At 61.7% G+C, this 14,743-nt stretch overlaps 1 protein-coding gene across 7 annotated transcripts; it reads left to right on the top strand.

Moving 5' to 3' along the window:
• Positions 1-32: 32 nt before the first annotated feature.
• Positions 33-14,609, top strand: IQANK1 (IQ motif and ankyrin repeat containing 1). Of its 7 annotated transcripts, none has more exons than XM_053930114.2 (14): positions 33-122; positions 1,070-1,158; positions 4,326-4,418; positions 5,684-5,817; positions 5,938-6,102; positions 6,175-6,366; positions 6,437-6,562; positions 13,057-13,196; positions 13,269-13,323; positions 13,465-13,557; positions 13,687-13,795; positions 13,900-13,993; positions 14,093-14,201; positions 14,269-14,609. In XM_053930114.2, exons 2-14 carry the CDS (start codon positions 1,074-1,076, stop codon positions 14,374-14,376), a joined length of 1,503 nt encoding a protein of 500 aa, XP_053786089.1. In that variant the 5' UTR covers positions 33-122; positions 1,070-1,073; the 3' UTR covers positions 14,377-14,609. The 7 variants fall into 7 exon arrangements, with proteins under 7 accessions (XP_053786089.1, XP_053786087.1, XP_053786091.1 ...); XM_053930112.2 differs by having other exon boundaries at positions 14,067-14,201; positions 14,273-14,609; XM_053930116.2 differs by having other exon boundaries at positions 14,273-14,432.
• The last annotated feature ends 134 nt before the right edge of the window (positions 14,610-14,743 follow it).

The raw sequence follows: 14,743 nt of genomic DNA, 5'->3' as shown, positions 1-14,743 counted from the left end.
ACCCTCGCCCCGGAAGTCGAGGTCATGGGAAGTTCCGGTTCAGTCGCTAGGAAACGGTCGAGCCGGACGCGAGGGGCGGGGCTTCTGGTCCAGCCCCAGAGCTGGGGAGACAGGTGAGGCAGGTGAGGCTGCGGGACGGCGCTCAGCCGCGGGTGCGGCTGAGCCTGCGCACCCTGGGAGCACAGGGACCCCCCCCACCACACCGGGACGCCCCCCACTCTGGTGCAGATTCAGAGGACTCCCCGCACACACTGATGCCTGCAAGGACCTGGGACCTTCCGGGTTTTCAGGGAACCTGTGCACACCCCCCCCACACTGATGCCCATGCTTACAGGGGAGCCTTGCACCCAACGGACACCTCTCCACAAAGATGGACCCCACATCTACACCAACTCCCACTCGCCGCCCCCCCAGGCACCCCCGTGCCCACTCGCAGAGGATGCACACCCCTATCGGCCCAGGGACGGGACCCCACACACACTGGCCCCCCACGTCCCAGCCCTTCGGCCACGTGCACCGGGCCCTCAGGCCCTGAATGCACTGTCACCAGGCACACCCTGATGTGCACACCCATGCATAAGGACCCTCCGCACTGGCCTGCGCACGGTCCCTGCACACACTGAGAGTCCCCCTGGCCCCAGGGACCCTGACTGTGAGGATGGGGGCCCATGCACACCCTGCCCGGCACAGCCACCCTCTCTGCACCACACGGCGCCCTCGGCTGCCCTGGGTGCCCACGTGCCCCCACACCTTGGACCCCTGCGCAGAGCCCTTCCTTAGGGCGAGCCAGAGGCGGCGGGGGGTAGGGGGCAGGTGAGCAAGGGTGAGGGGGGTGAGCTGTGGCCAGGGGCTCTGGCCAAGCGTTCCCACTCCCACTGCCGCCACACACGCACCTAGGGGCGGGCAGGTGGCCAGGGAGCCAGTGCAGGGCTGTGTCAGGGTGCCCATGGCCCTGCATTCCCATCTGGCACCTGCTGACTGTCCACCAGGCCCAGGGTGGGTTCAGCACTGTTCCCAGGGCCCCTGCCATGCTGAGCCCACCCTCCCTACCTTTCCTATGACCCTCCAGGAGCATGAGCACTAAGAAGGGGGCGCCTAAAGCAGCCTCAGGGAAGCGGCAGCCACCCACCCCTGGGGCCCAGCGCAGAGCCGCTGCTGGTGAGTGAGGGCCTTCCAGCCCCCAGGGCACCCACTCAGACACCCAGACACTCCCCCAAGAAGACACCCCTCCTCTGAGTCAGGCGTGGGTATAGTACACTGAGGACTCAGAGGTCAGCTGTCCATTGCAGGCCCTGGGGCTGGGGTCAGGGCCCGGGGCCCCGGGGCCAGTGTTCAGAGGGCCACAGCTTTGTAGCATGGTGAAGGCAGGGCCTGACCCCACGTGGGGACTCTGAGCTGAGGATGTGGCCCGCCCTGACCCTCTGCGCCACCCGGGCCTCCTGCCTCTCCCCTGCCTGCTGCTGTTCTTGGGCCATCCTCTCCACAGCCGCTTCCAGGATGAATGGGGACAACGTGTCCGTGGCTCAGGCCTGCTGTGGGTCAGGAGGGGCACCTTCAGCCATGCCCCTGCTGACAGTTGTCACCCCCTTCTCCGAGCCCCACTTTTCTCTGTCTTGGTCCTCATGGAAGTTTTCGCTAAGCTGTCAGCTCCTTCCAGGCTGCAACTCCGGTTCTTCAAGCACCCAGGCCTGTGTGGGGGTCTGTGCTTGCTGAGGGAGCCCACCCTGTCCCCCAGGGGCAGCCCCTCTGTTTGGGGTGGGCCTGGTGAAGGCCTGGGACCCCAGAGGGCTCTGAGGTCATAGGACCTAGCTGGATGGTGGTGACTGGTCTCATGCCAAGCCGGGGTGACACCCGCCTTCCCTCAAATAGCCCCAGCCGCATCTGAAGCGGCCTCCCTCTTGGAATGAGGATGGTGGCTTGGGTGCCATTGGCTGCTTCTGCGGTCGAGCCCCGAACACGCGCTGTAATAAACAGGAGGGGCAGGTGCGCCGGGACGCCGAGCTGGGGGCCTGCTCCCCAGTCCTGCTGCCTGGTGACTGTCTCCCCGGGCCACCACCCTGTCCGCCCCAACACTGCTCCGGACAGCACCTGGCCGAGACACCCGGGGCCTCTGCAGGAACATCTCTGCCTCAGTTTCCCCGAGCCCGCGCCCTGCCTGGGCACCCCCTGCGGGCCAGGCCTGGCTTGGGGAGGCCTGCTGTCGCCGCAGAGCCCTGTGCAGCACAGGCCTCACTTGGCAGGTGGGACAAGGGGCCCACAGCTGTCCCGGGGCTGCCTCCCGGGCCTCTGCAGGCACCCCTGGGTTGCTCACATGGTCACCACACCCCCCAGACTGTCAGAGACTCTGCCAGCCCAGGCCCCCCAGGCCTTACCTGGCCTTGGGCCGGCAGCGCCTCAAGGCCCTCACTCCGGAGTCGCTCCAGGGCCATGGCCAGCTCCAGCCCCTCCATGCGCACCCAGGCCTGCTCCTCCTGTAGCTGCTGCAGCCACAGCTGCTCCTCCTGCCACAGCTGCTCTCGCCACAGCTGCTCCTCCTGTAGCTGCTGCAGCCACAGCTGCTCCTCCTGCCACAGCTGCATCTGCAGCTGGACCTGCCGTCGCTGGTCCTCCAGCAGCAGCTGCTCCTGGGCCAGGCACAGCCGGACCTTGTGGGGCCTCGGCAGCCCAGGACCTGAGCTCAGCATGAGGCCCCCCGGCCGGCAGCCTTCCATGTCCGCAGTGGGGACTAGTGCCAGCTGGGACCCCAGAACAGCGGCCGGCACTGGCCTCTCTGCTGCCTGTGGCTGCTCTGGCCTGGCCGCCCTGGGGTGCCCCTGGGGAGCTGGCTTGCTGCTGGTCACGTGCCCCACAGGGGCCACCCCTGTCTCATCCTGAGGGCCCTCTGCGTGGGAGGGAGGGGGCTTGTCCTCAGGGCCCTGCTGCCCTGCGGCCTGCTGGGCCCTGCCCGCCCTCCTGGCTCGGGCTTTACGAGCTCTGCTCCGTTTCCCAGACATGGCCTGGTTCTGGTGTCTGCTCCTGGAGGCCCGGAGGGCAGCCCCAAAGGCCACAGTGGGCCCTCAGTGGCCGCTGTCCCTCGTGCCTGCCCTGCCCCTTGGCTGGTGCCCACGGCGCCGTGACTCTGGCCCTGGCTCTGCCTGTGGGCCTCACAGGCCGACTCGGCGGGCCCAGCCACGCTGCGGAGTTTATAGGGACTTGGTGGCGGCGGCTCACCCGGCGGAGGCTGACTAACGTGCTGACACAGGGCACAGGACTTTACGGGCCACAGGCCCTCGTTGGCCAGACTGGGAGGGAGACTGGGGAAAACTGGGGGAGGTGACTCGCACCCGCCAGACCGCCAGCTGTGTGGAGGACGAGTCCCGCCCTGCCCTGGGCGGGCACCCCCACGCCGTCCTGTCCCGGCTCCCAGGACTCCAGCCCCAGCCCCCAGGGCCAGGATCTGTACCCCTGCCTGCACTGGCCACCCTGGCGCGGCCCTCCATGGCCAAAGGCTGTCCAGCCCACTCGGGCGGCAGACTGGCCCAGGGCCCCACTGAGCACCAGCCCCAGGCCAGCAGGGCAGAGCTGCCCGGTGGGAGCACAGTGGGGAGGACAGAGCTTCTGGCCCAGCCCTGGGACTCCAGGGGGCCTGCCCGCCCTGGGGTCTGGTGGCAGACTGGGCCTTGAAAGGCTCCGTCTGTGGACTGAGGTGGGGCAGCAGGGGCTCTGGAGGCCACCCTGGTTGGGAGTCCGGCTGCTCTGCCCACAGAAACGGAGCCCTGAGGAGCCCCCCAGCCAGCCTTTGAGTGTTGGGGGCACAGGGCCAGCCTGAAAGCCAGCGTCCCCTGGGCTTCCCGCTGGGAGGGAGGCTCCAGATGGCTTCCCCAGCCAGGCAGCTGACTCACACCCACGCCCCGGCCTGCCTGCCGGCTCTGCCACACCGGCTGGACCGGTTCGCCTGGCCCAGCCCTGCCTGCGCCCCAGGCTCAGCCTTTGCCCTGGAGGGGTGGGGGGTGGGGGGAGGATGACTGCGGCCCCAGCACATGGACGCACAGAGAGGGAGAAGCCTGGGGAGGGCCTGCACCGGGAGCCTACCTGAGGCATCAGCACACCTGGGCTCCCCAGCGCCTGGGGCTTCAGGGCCCAGGTGCAGGGCGGTGCTGCCACCCCTACGGCACGTGTGTGCCATGTGGGACGCGGCCTGGCCGCTTGTTAAAGCTGTCGTGGGGGTGGACGCTCCCTAACAGCCCGGACGCAGCTGCTGCCCTGCAGGTGGCCCATAAATGCCTCCTGAGTTTGGTGGGGGGATGGGCGCACACACCGACCTCACTGACGCCCCGCACCCCCAGTGAAGCCAGGAGAGAGCTGTCAGCAGCTGCCGGGGAACACCGGCCAGCAGGTGCTGGGGCCTGCGTCCCCTGAGTGCCCAGAGGCCCCTGCAGGTGAGAGCCGCGCCCCACCCCCTGCTCTGAGTCCAACGGGGGGGGTGGGGAGGGCTTGGGGCTGGCTGGTGGGAAGCAGGCTGTCCTGGGCCGGGTCTTGCAGGGTGTGCGTGTGAGTGTGCATCTGGGAGATGGTGTGTGCATGTGTGTGCAGACGAGCATGTGTGTGAATGTGCTAGGGGGATGAGCCTGTGGCATGCACGGACCAGCATGCCCCTCTCAGGAGCAACTGGGGAGCCCGTCCTCCCTGCTCCCACCTCCCCAGCCCCTGCTTTCTCATGAGGGCTGGGCTGGGCAGCTGGCACCATGTACCTCCTCAGGGTGCAGCCTCTTTGGGAGCCCCTTCCCCTCACACTCCAGCGCTCTGCTTCCAACCAGAACTCGGGACACCGTGTTGTTTGCCTTGTGCGCTGTCGCCCTCCGGTGGCTGGAGCCAGCCTTGGCGGCCTTCCCGGGAAAAGGGGGCGCCGTGCCTCCTCAACCAGCCCCCTGCCTCTCCAGTTCCTTCCTGGGGTCTGAGCCTGAGCCTCCTCGGTGCTAGTCCTGTCTTCCCCGCACAGCCTCCACAGGGCTTCCCGAGTGCCATCTTCACCTGAACCTCCCTCCTGTGCCCCAGACCAGGCTCAGCTGTCACTCAGCCCACTCCTGAATGTGACCAACCCTTCGGCAGGCCAGGCCCCCCTTCGTGAAGGCCGGCCGGTCTGGGGCGTGCAGCGCTCAGGCGGCCAGGCTGCCTCGTGTGCTGTGGTGTGGCCGCCCCCCGCAGGGGCTCCCTCTCCTGGGGGCCGGTTGGCTTGTGGCTGAGACCCTGCCTCCACCCCTTTGACAAGCCTCGGGTGCATTGCCTGAGCGCTTCCAGGGGCGGATCCTGTGGGGTCCGCAGCGACTTCCCTGCCTGAGGCCATTTCTCTCAGCCTTCCTCCAGTTTCCTGCCAATGTCTGCAGTTTGTCTTCCCAAGGGAGGGGGGTGGGGGGGTGGGGGGGCTCAGAGGCCTGGCAGTGTCCCAGCTATTTAGGGACTTCCTGCGGAGACCCGGATCCTTCCCGTTTGTTCTGGGGCCCTCCTCACCCCTCCTCATTCGCTCCCTGCTGGTAGCCAGGTTGTTCTGGCTGGGCCTGTGGAACTGGGACCTTCCCCCCTCGGTCAGTTCGGGAGGACTAGGCCTGCCATTCCGGCCGCGCTCACACATCTGGAGTCAGAACCCAGCAGCTGCCTGGACCGGGCTTGACGAGAGCCTGGGTCTAGGAGCCCTCTCCCCACCCAGGGCCCACCGCAGAGGACCAGGCAGCCACTGTCATCCAGTGCACCTTCAGGCAGCTCCAGGCGAGAAAGGAGCTGGCCCGCCGTCGCCAGGAGCACCGGGAGTACCTGGAGCAGATGGAGAGGCTGCAGCGGGAGGTGAGGCCTGGCAGGGGGCCAGGATCCCTGCCCTATGGTGTCAGGTCCTAGGGGCAGAAGCTCAACATACTGGCCCCTCAGGGTTGGAGGACAGTGACCTCAGGGTTGTATCCTTTGCAGGCCTTCCTGACTCTGGTGCACCGGGAGCGGGAGGCGGCCCGACACCAGCGGGAGGAGGAGGCAAAGGCTGAGCTGCGGCGACAGGAAGAGCGGCAGCGTCAGGCGCGCCTGCTGGACTCGGCCTTCGAGGGCAACCTGGGGGAGATCACTGCCGTTCTGCGGGAGGTCAGCAGGGTGGGGGTGGGGCAGCGGGGCGGCAGGCAGCAGCAGGGCCCAGGTGACCCTGCCTGGGTGCAGGTGGATGAGCTGCAGACCAGCGAGGGCGTGGGTCATGACGAAGCAGGCCTGGTGCAGCGGCGGCAGCAGCGGGTAGCCCTGCTGGAGTGTGAGGATGCCCGAGGGAACACACCAATGTCCGAGGCGGCAGCAGGCGGGCAGCCCCTGGCCATCAGGCTGCTGGCCGAGCAGGGCGCCAGCCCCAACTGCAAGGTGGGAGCCAGGGCTGCGGGCAGCAGGTGTGGCTCCTGGGCTGCTGTGGCTCAGGGTACCCCTCCTGCAGGGTGCCTTTGGCCGGACGCCGCTGTACCGAGCTGCCTTTGGGGGCCACCTGGAGGCTGTGGAGGTGCTTCTGGAGCTTGGAGCAGACCCCCGGGTATATGCAGATGACGGGAGCACCCCGGAGCAGGTGAGAGCCTGGCATCCACCTTGGGAAGTAGTGTTCCCCTAGGAGGTGGGGAAACTGAGGCCAGCTACTTCTGGGGTTGGCCCCACTCACCCGGCTCCTCACTCGGCACATCCTGTCTCTGCAGTCCCACTGCTCTGGGCTCCCAGGGACCACCGGTCAGCCACGCCTCTCCCCGCATGATGCCAGCCTGGCTGCAGGTGCCAGGGTCCTCCCTGGCCAGGAGGCCATGTCCTGCAAGGCCTGTGGGTGCAGTGGGAAGCCAGATGGCCAAATGTCACTTCCTTATTTTCTTTTTTTAAAACACTTTTTAAAAAAGATTTTATTTATTTTTAGAGAGAGGGAAAGGGAGGGAGAAAGAGAGAGAAACATCAATGTGTGGTTGCCTCTCGCACGCCCCCTACTGGGGACCTGGCCTGCAACCCACAGATGTGCCCTGACTGGGAATCCAACTGGCGACCCTTTGGTTCACAGGTCAGAGCTCAATCCACTGAGCCACACCAGCCAGGGCCACTTCTTTAATTTCTTTACGTGAACCTGACTTGAACTGCAAGGCATGTCCCATCTCAGTCTTCTGTCTCCCCGACCCGAAAGGCCCCCCAAGCCATGAAGCCCCGGGGTCAGCCTGGGGTCTGCTGGTGGATCCCTGCTTCCACACAGGGGCTGCCAGGGTCTTTGCTCAGTTGGGGACCCCATGCCCAGAGCCCTTCCTGCACCCCCAGGCTGCCTCCCAGGGATGCTGCTTTGAGTCCCCCTCGCTCCCCTGCCATCTGCAACCAGAACCCTCAACTTCCTCTCTTTATTTTTTATTTATTTTACTTTTTTTAGTGGTAATCTTTTATTTTTTAAATTATATTTTATTGATTATGCTATTACAGTTGTCCTGATCCTTCACCCTTTGCCCCCCTCCACCCAGCACCCCCAACTCTCTCAGGCACTCCTCTACCCTTGTTCATGTCCATGGGTCATTCGAGTAAGTTCTTTGGCTTCTCCCTTTCCTACGCTGTACTTTACATCCCCGTGGCTATTCTGTAACCACCTGTTTATACCTCTTAATCCCCTCACCTCCTCTCCCATTCCTCCAGTCCCCCTCTCATCTCTTTTATCCTTTTTGCCTTTAGCATTTTAATTAGGACGTGTCTTTGTGTGGGCCTCCGTGGGACTCTCTCTGCTTCCTGCACTTGCATGTCTATTTCTTTTACCAAATTAGGGAAGTTTCCTTTCATTATTTTTTCAAATCAATGTCCAGTTTCTTGCTCTTTCTCTTCTCCCTCTGACACGCCCATGGTGTGAATGTTAGATGCTTGAAGTTGTCCCAGAGGCTGCTTACACTGTCCCCGTTTATTCGGATTCTCTTTTCTCCTTTGTTTTACGTAGTTGTTTTCTGCTTCCTTATGTCCCAAGTCATTGATTTGATTCTCGGCTTCATCCATTTTACTGTTGTTTCCCTGTAAATTGTTCTTCCAGTTAGCGTGCCCTCCGCTTCTGACTGGGGCTGTTTTATGTGGCTGAGCTTCTCGCCAGGTTCCTTGAGCTGCCTGATCACCAGCGTTGTGAACTCTGAGTCTGGTAGATTGTGGGTCTCCATTTTGTTGAGTTCTTTTCCTGGAGTTTTGATCTGCTCTTTCATTGGGGCCATGTTTCTTTGTCTCCTGGTTTTGGTGGCCTCCCTATGTTTGTTTCCATGTATGAGGTAGAGCTGCTGTGACTCCCTGTCTTGTTCGTGTGGCCTAATGCAGCAGGTGTCCTGTAGGGTCCAGGGGCACAGCCTCCCCTTCCGCCCAAGCTGGGTGCTCTAGGTGCATCCTTCATGTGGGCTGTGTACACCCTCCTCTTGTGGTTCAGCCTTGGTAGCCGTTGGCAGGTCAGTGGAAGGGATTTCCCCAGGCCAGTCAGCTACAAGGACTGGCTGTGACCACTGACCACCAACCTCCGCCCTCTGTGGAGGATCGGCTGTGCAGGAACAGGTTGTGGTGCTCCGACAGGGTCTGTAGCTGTCCACTGGGTGCGCTGGCCCCTGGGGCTCCCGAGTGGTACAGGCCAAGGTCAGCCCCCACCTGTGTCTTGCCTGGGGCCATCCTGCCTGAGCCATAAAGCAATCTGAGATGGCTGCTACTTGTGCTGGGCTTGGAGATTCCCAGGCGAAACCAAGCTGTGAACCTGGGCTGGCTGCTGCTAGTGCAGGCCTGGGGCTCACTGAGGCCAGCTGCTGCTTGTTTGAGAGGATTTAGGAAGCTGTGATGCATGGGCCAAGACCAGTCATTCATATGAAAAAGCAGTGTGGGTGGGCCCATGAGTTTGGTGTGGCAGAGCCTCAGGGGATCTCCAAGGCAGGCCAAACAGTGTTAGCCAGGTTGGTGGAGTCTCAGATATGGCACCAGTATGCCGGCTCTGTGGGGGGAGGGCCCAGAAAAGGGACCATGGCCACTGCTCGCCTTGATGCTGGACACTTCAGTTCTTCCCTTCATGCCACTGGTGCCTTTCCAGCTGCTGCCCTGGCACTGGAGCTCAGAGGGAGTGAGTCTGAGTAGGTCCGTGTGTGGGATCTTTAAGAGGAACTGCTTGGGAGTCCAGCAGTTTCTTCCACTGACTCAATCCCCACTGGGTTTTGCAGCCAGAAGTTATAAGGACTTCTCTTCCTGGCACTGGAACCCTGGGCTGGGGGGCCTGGTGTGGGGCTGGGACTCCTTGCTCCTGAGATATCCCTCCCGAATTTCTATCCACCACATGTGGGTGACAGACCAGCCTGTTCTGTGTCTCCACCCCTCCTACCAGTCTGGATGGACGTGTTTTTTTTAATCCTGTAGTTGTCAGACTTCCATTCTACTCAATTTCCGCCATTTCTGAGTGATGGTGGTTCTGTGTTTTAGCTGTGGTTGTGTGAAGAGACGAGCCCTGTCTGCCTACACTGCCATCTTGAATGGAGGTCTTCCTTCCTTTAACACCCATGGGTGGGTGGGCAGGACAAACAGCAGGGCTTTGGCCTCACACATGGAAGCAGGCCAGGAGGTCAGAGGGCCTGGGTGACAAGGGGCTGCTCCAGAGCACCGGAGGAGCCCAGCTCTCGGCTGGTCTTTCTCCACACACACACTGGGCCTCAGGGGACCCCGAGAGGTCGGGACATGTTCAGGGGGCTGTCTGAGGGGTATGGAAGACATTCCGACACAGTCGGTGCCTGGGGCGGAGGGGGGCACTGGGCGAGGGCGCACGGGAACCCTCCACTTGTCGCAGTTCGTGTCAGTCTCTCACGGTTTCCAAAGAAAAGTTTGACGAAAGTGCCAGGCATGCAAGGAAACAGGAAAACATACCCACAGTGAAGAGCAAACTCAGCTGATCAAGTGACTCTGATGTGACCCGGGTGACAGGACTGGTAGACGAGGACATCAGAGCTTACGCCTCTCGCGCACGCCACCACCTCTGCTTCTGGGCTCTTGTGGACTTAGAGATGAAGACCATGTCTGGGGTGAGAAACACACTGGGCTGTGGGAACGGCAGGTTAGACACTGAAAAACCAAGTTAGTTAGTGTAAAACACAAAAACAAACTATCCGAAACGAACAGGGAAGGAAAGTTGGGGAAAGAAATGAAGCAGGGTTTCTGCACCCAGGAGGGGGTGACCCCCAGTCGGCCCTTCTGCCAAGAACAACAGAATCGAGACGGGGCCTACGAGACGCTGTTTCGAAGGCCCTGGACACAGGAATAGATCAGTGGTCCCCAAGAGGCTGGAGATGAGCCAAGTGGTTGCCGAGCTCGTCATGCGAGAGAATCCCCGGGGGGCGAGGAAGGGAACATCAGGAGGGAGCAGGGCCAACTCCTGAACTTAAGGAGACGGCTCAGAGCCAGGGCTCCTGGGGCAGCTCATGGCTGCAGGCACCCACGAGAAGAGACCTGCTCAGAGGAAGGGGCTCAGGGGCCCGTTGGGGTGTTGAGGGGAGGAGAGAGTGGGGCAGTGTCTTCAAAGTGCCGAAGGGAGAAAAACCCCACCGACCTTGAATTGTGTGCCCAGTGCGAAAATCTTCAACACTGAAGGCAAAATAAAGACCTTGGTGGATGTACGGAAGCCGAAAGAACCTATCACCGGTAGACTCGGGCTGTAAGACACGTCAACGCAAGTCCCAAGGTGGGTGGAAGGGACACCAGACACAAGCTGGGTCCCCACAAAGCAGCGAGGGACACTAGGAAGAGCACCTGTCACACAGCCACACGTACAGGGCGCGCCCTCATCGTTTAAATCTATTGAAAGGATAATTGAAGAAACGAAAATAGTAGCAACGTGTGAGGGGGTTTATGACAAAATGTGCACGCTGGAAATCGCCCAAATCGTCGTCGCTTGGCTCGGCTGTGTGACAAAGTGCCAGAAAGCCTGGGGTGGCGACTGCAAACGCCTGGTTCCAGGCTCCCGCAGCAGCGCTCGCAGGGAGCCTGGGATGTTACGGTGTGTGCTGGGAGCCCTAAAACAGCTACTAAGCATGAAGATCTGTAGCTAGTGAGAAAACCAAAGGGCGAAAATGGAATTCTAAAAAGGATGCAATCCAAAGGAGGACGGAAAATAGGAAAAGGAAAAGCAAGAGCAGATGGGGCCGGCAGGCAGCCACTGGCAGCTTTAAATTCAGCTGGTTCGACGAGGGTTGCGTGAAACACGCAAGGCCTGAGCGCCCCAACTGAAAGGCAGATATTGTCATTCTGAATTGAAAAGTCCAACTGTATTCTCTCTATAGGAAACAGACTGTAAGGATAAAGACACAGATAGGTGAAAATTAAAAGGATGGATGCACATATATACCAGGCTAACCCTAAACATTGAAGTGGCTACACTAACATCATAAAATAAATTTCAAAACAAAGACTGTTACTAGGGATAGAAGAACCATTTCGTAATGACAGAGGGGTCAGTTCCTCACCAGGACACAGGGATCCCAGGTGTTTATGCAGCTGCTAGCAGAGTGAAAAACCCGAGAGAGCTGCAGGGAGGAACGTCTGTATGGCAGCGGCAGGTCCCAACAGCCCTGTGACAGCAGCAGGCGAAATAAGCAGTAATCCCTTTGCCACTCACCTCCCCACCCGCCCTTGTTCTCACAGACACGCCCATCCAACCCAGTCTTTGCTCGGCCGATTCACTTTTATCCCTTTACCACCTCATTCACTCCAGTCCTGTGCTCATAAACGCACTGGGCTGCCCACCCGTCACCACATCTGCTGTACCCTTGTGACCATCTCAGGTCGCCCCTTATATTCATTCACTCACTTTTCTGTGAGCGCTTCAGATGCACACCCCTGCCCCCCTCCCCCCTCGGCTGCCACGCACACACACGCCCCCGTCCACTTGACAGGAGGTTCTGAGGACGCAGGGGCCACGTCTAGTCCACGGCACCGTTCTCCAGCACCACACCTCCTGGCTGTCATGCCAAAGGCACTCAAAAATTGGGTTGAGTGACTGAACTCACCCATCGGGCCATCTGGCTGTTCGCTCAACTGACCCTCCGCTCACCTAGTCGCCCATCCCTGAAATCCCTTCATCTACGTGTTTTTTCATGTATTAATGAATAGTTTCATCCATTCACTCAATTAATGCGATGCACGTTTTTCAAAATAATTCAGTCCATCCATATTCTCATCCAGCCCTGACCTCACTCATACATCTGCTCGCCACACCGTGCTCTTCTGCTTCATCTGGCCACTCACTCAGTTTTCTGCTTACTCCGGTCCTGTGCACAAACTGATCTTTGGCAAATTCTTAGACTTACTTGAATCTCATTTCCCATATATTCATGAATGGGGCTTTTTGGAGCTTAACGAGGGAATGAAAGATTCCTCCGCTCAGTTTCTGGCAGAGTCAACGGCCGGCCACAGTTGCTCTTTGAAGTAAGAATTCAGTTTCTGTAAGTTGCCTGTTCCTCCTCTCGCCCGTTCGCACGTCCATACATTTATCCAGCTCCTCCGTTCTCCCCTTTGCTCATTGGTCTGCCACCCATCCATGAATCCGCTCCTTGGTTTTAGACACTTTAAACTTTCTTCTGTAAAATACACATCAGAGCTGCACAGCTCAATTGCCCGCAAAGGAGATAACTCATGGAGTTAGCACCTCAGTCCAGAACCCCATCCCATCCCCAGAGAACCCGGAGTCTGGGTCCCTTTATCACTCCTGGGTGGGTGGGTGGGGCTTAGAGGGGCCCAGTGGCTGGAGCTGCTGCTGGGAAAGTGTGGGCGAGGGTGGCCCCAAGGGATATGTCCAGGGGGAGGTCTACGGGAGACAGCCAAAGGGGGAGCTGCAGGGAGCCCTGTCAGGGCGGGGGTGGGGCACGAGGCTGACCGTGGAGGTGCGGGCAGGGAGGCCGAGGGGACCCTGGGACATGTTTTGGGGGGAGCTGCACCTTGATGCTCGAGGCTTCCAGGTGAGCAGCAGGGTCCCCGTTTCTGCAAGCTGCGGCCTTTAAAATGGGGCAGCACATCCTCCCCAGACTCCAGGCAGCTTGGACCCTGACAGGATCCTGCCACCAGGTGGCCTCGCTGGACGCCGTGGCCAGCACGCTGCAGTCCTGGGACCTGAGCCTCACTGAGGCCATGCTCCGGAACATGGAGGCTGAGCGGCAGCGCCGGGCCCAGGAGGCCAACCAACACAGGGAGGCAGAGGCCAAGCGGTGAGCCCAGGGAGAGCGCCCCACCCCATGTCCCCCCAAGGGGCTCCTGTGACCTGTCCCCTCCTACCCCAGCATGAACCTCAAAGTACAACAGCTGGCTAAGGAGCAGCAGCAACGTCACAAGGAGGTGAGTAGCCAGCCAGAAGCCGGGGTGGGGTGGGGGCGGGGGGGGGGGGCTGGGTTTGGAGCTGAGGAGGAGGAGGGCAGGTGGGGTGGGGGGCGACACTGGCAGGACCAGCCTGGTCAGCCTCACCGCCTACCACCCCAGCTGCAGCAGGCCTACTGTGAGCTCAACCGGAGGATCACCGAGCACGACAAGTGTGAGCGGAGACTCGCGGGCAAGGCCGAGCTCACGCTGCAGGTGGGGTCTCTCTCTCCAGACCTGGGGCTCTGGGGTCTGTCTACTCCCAAACATGGGCGGGGCAGCGGGGGGCTCCGGGAGCGGAGGGGTACAGCTGTGCTCTGAGCAGAGTGTGGGCCCCTCCCCCAGGCCATCAAGGACGCAGAGGCCCAAGTGGACAGGCTACGGCAGGAGGCCCAGAAGGCTGAGGAGATGCTGGCCATGGCCAGACTGGAACTGCGGGAGCAGACCCAGCAGGGTGTGTGGGGCTCAGGCCAGGGGCTGGGGGCTGGAGAGGCCCGGCCTGGGAGGGGTGCACAGTTGGGAGCTCCAGCGGGTCGCCCCACCCTTCTGTCCCTGCAGCGGAGGAGGAGCCCCCCGGGCTGACGTGCCAGGTCACTGAGCTGCACGACGTGCTGATGAGGGATGTGGGTGACCGCATCCGCGCTGACGGCCGGTCAGTGGCTGGAGTCGGGTGAGGGGAAGGTAGAGGATTCAGGCACCGGTGATGACTCGGTGGCTGCCCCCAGGTGGCCTCTCATCATCGACCCTTCAGGCCAGGCAGCCACCTTCCTGCGCTACCAGGACACCAACTATTTGGACACTGTGAACCCGGACCACCTGCAGCCAGAGCGGGTCCGGCTGGCGTTGTTGGGAGCACTCAGGTGAGGCAGAGGTGGGGCACAGCCCCTTGCCCCGCCCGGCCCCAGCTCTCACCACCAGCCCTGCCAGGCAGGTACGGGAAGCCGCTGGTGTTTGACCTGCGCGAGGTGGACCTGTTCCCGGTGGTGCAGCAGCAGCTGGAGGCGGTGCAGCTGGGCCTGGCGCAGGAGCTGTTGAGCCGCCGGCTGCTGCAGCGGGACAGGTACCTGTCTCTGCTTCGCCCCACCGATGGGCCCGAGTACAGCCCCACCCAGTTCCAGGAGGCTCGCCTGGAGCAATTCCGGCTCTTCTTCGTCACCAAGGTCCGATGGCCCCCAGCTGAGCAGCTGCAGGTCCTGCTCCCCGTGCAAGTGCGGCTGCCCCGCGGAGGCTGCTAGCGCCCGGCACCAATAAAGCGAAGCCCTGGGCCAGCTGCTGTGCGTGTCTGTGCGTCTGTGCGGGGAGGGACTCAGTGTGTGGGAGCCCCGGCCGGAAGACACCGGTTTGCAGGCACTCGGGGGGTGTGGGGTGACCCCACCTGGGGGCCGGCAGGCCAACCAGTCCC

The sequence above is a fragment of the Desmodus rotundus genome, chromosome 8 (assembly GCF_022682495.2).
Source record: "Desmodus rotundus isolate HL8 chromosome 8, HLdesRot8A.1, whole genome shotgun sequence".
Lineage (NCBI taxonomy): Eukaryota > Metazoa > Chordata > Mammalia > Chiroptera > Phyllostomidae > Desmodus > Desmodus rotundus.
The sequence above is the reverse complement of the archived record's forward strand: the minus strand, read 5'-3'. Positions and strand labels throughout refer to the sequence as shown.

What these genes read in the sequence shown, in the direction of transcription:
- IQANK1 (XM_053930110.2), top strand. Translation starts at nt 1,074, where the DNA reads ATGAGCACTAAGAAGGGGGCGCCTAAAGCAGCCTCAGGGAAGCGGCAG. An exon ending in AGCAGCAACGTCACAAGGAG is followed by an intron (nt 13,324 to 13,464) that starts GTGAGTAGCCAG and finishes CTACCACCCCAG; the next exon opens with CTGCAGCAGGCCTACTGTGA. An exon ending in GCGGGAGCAGACCCAGCAGG is followed by an intron (nt 13,796 to 13,899) that starts GTGTGTGGGGCT and finishes CTGTCCCTGCAG; the next exon opens with CGGAGGAGGAGCCCCCCGGG.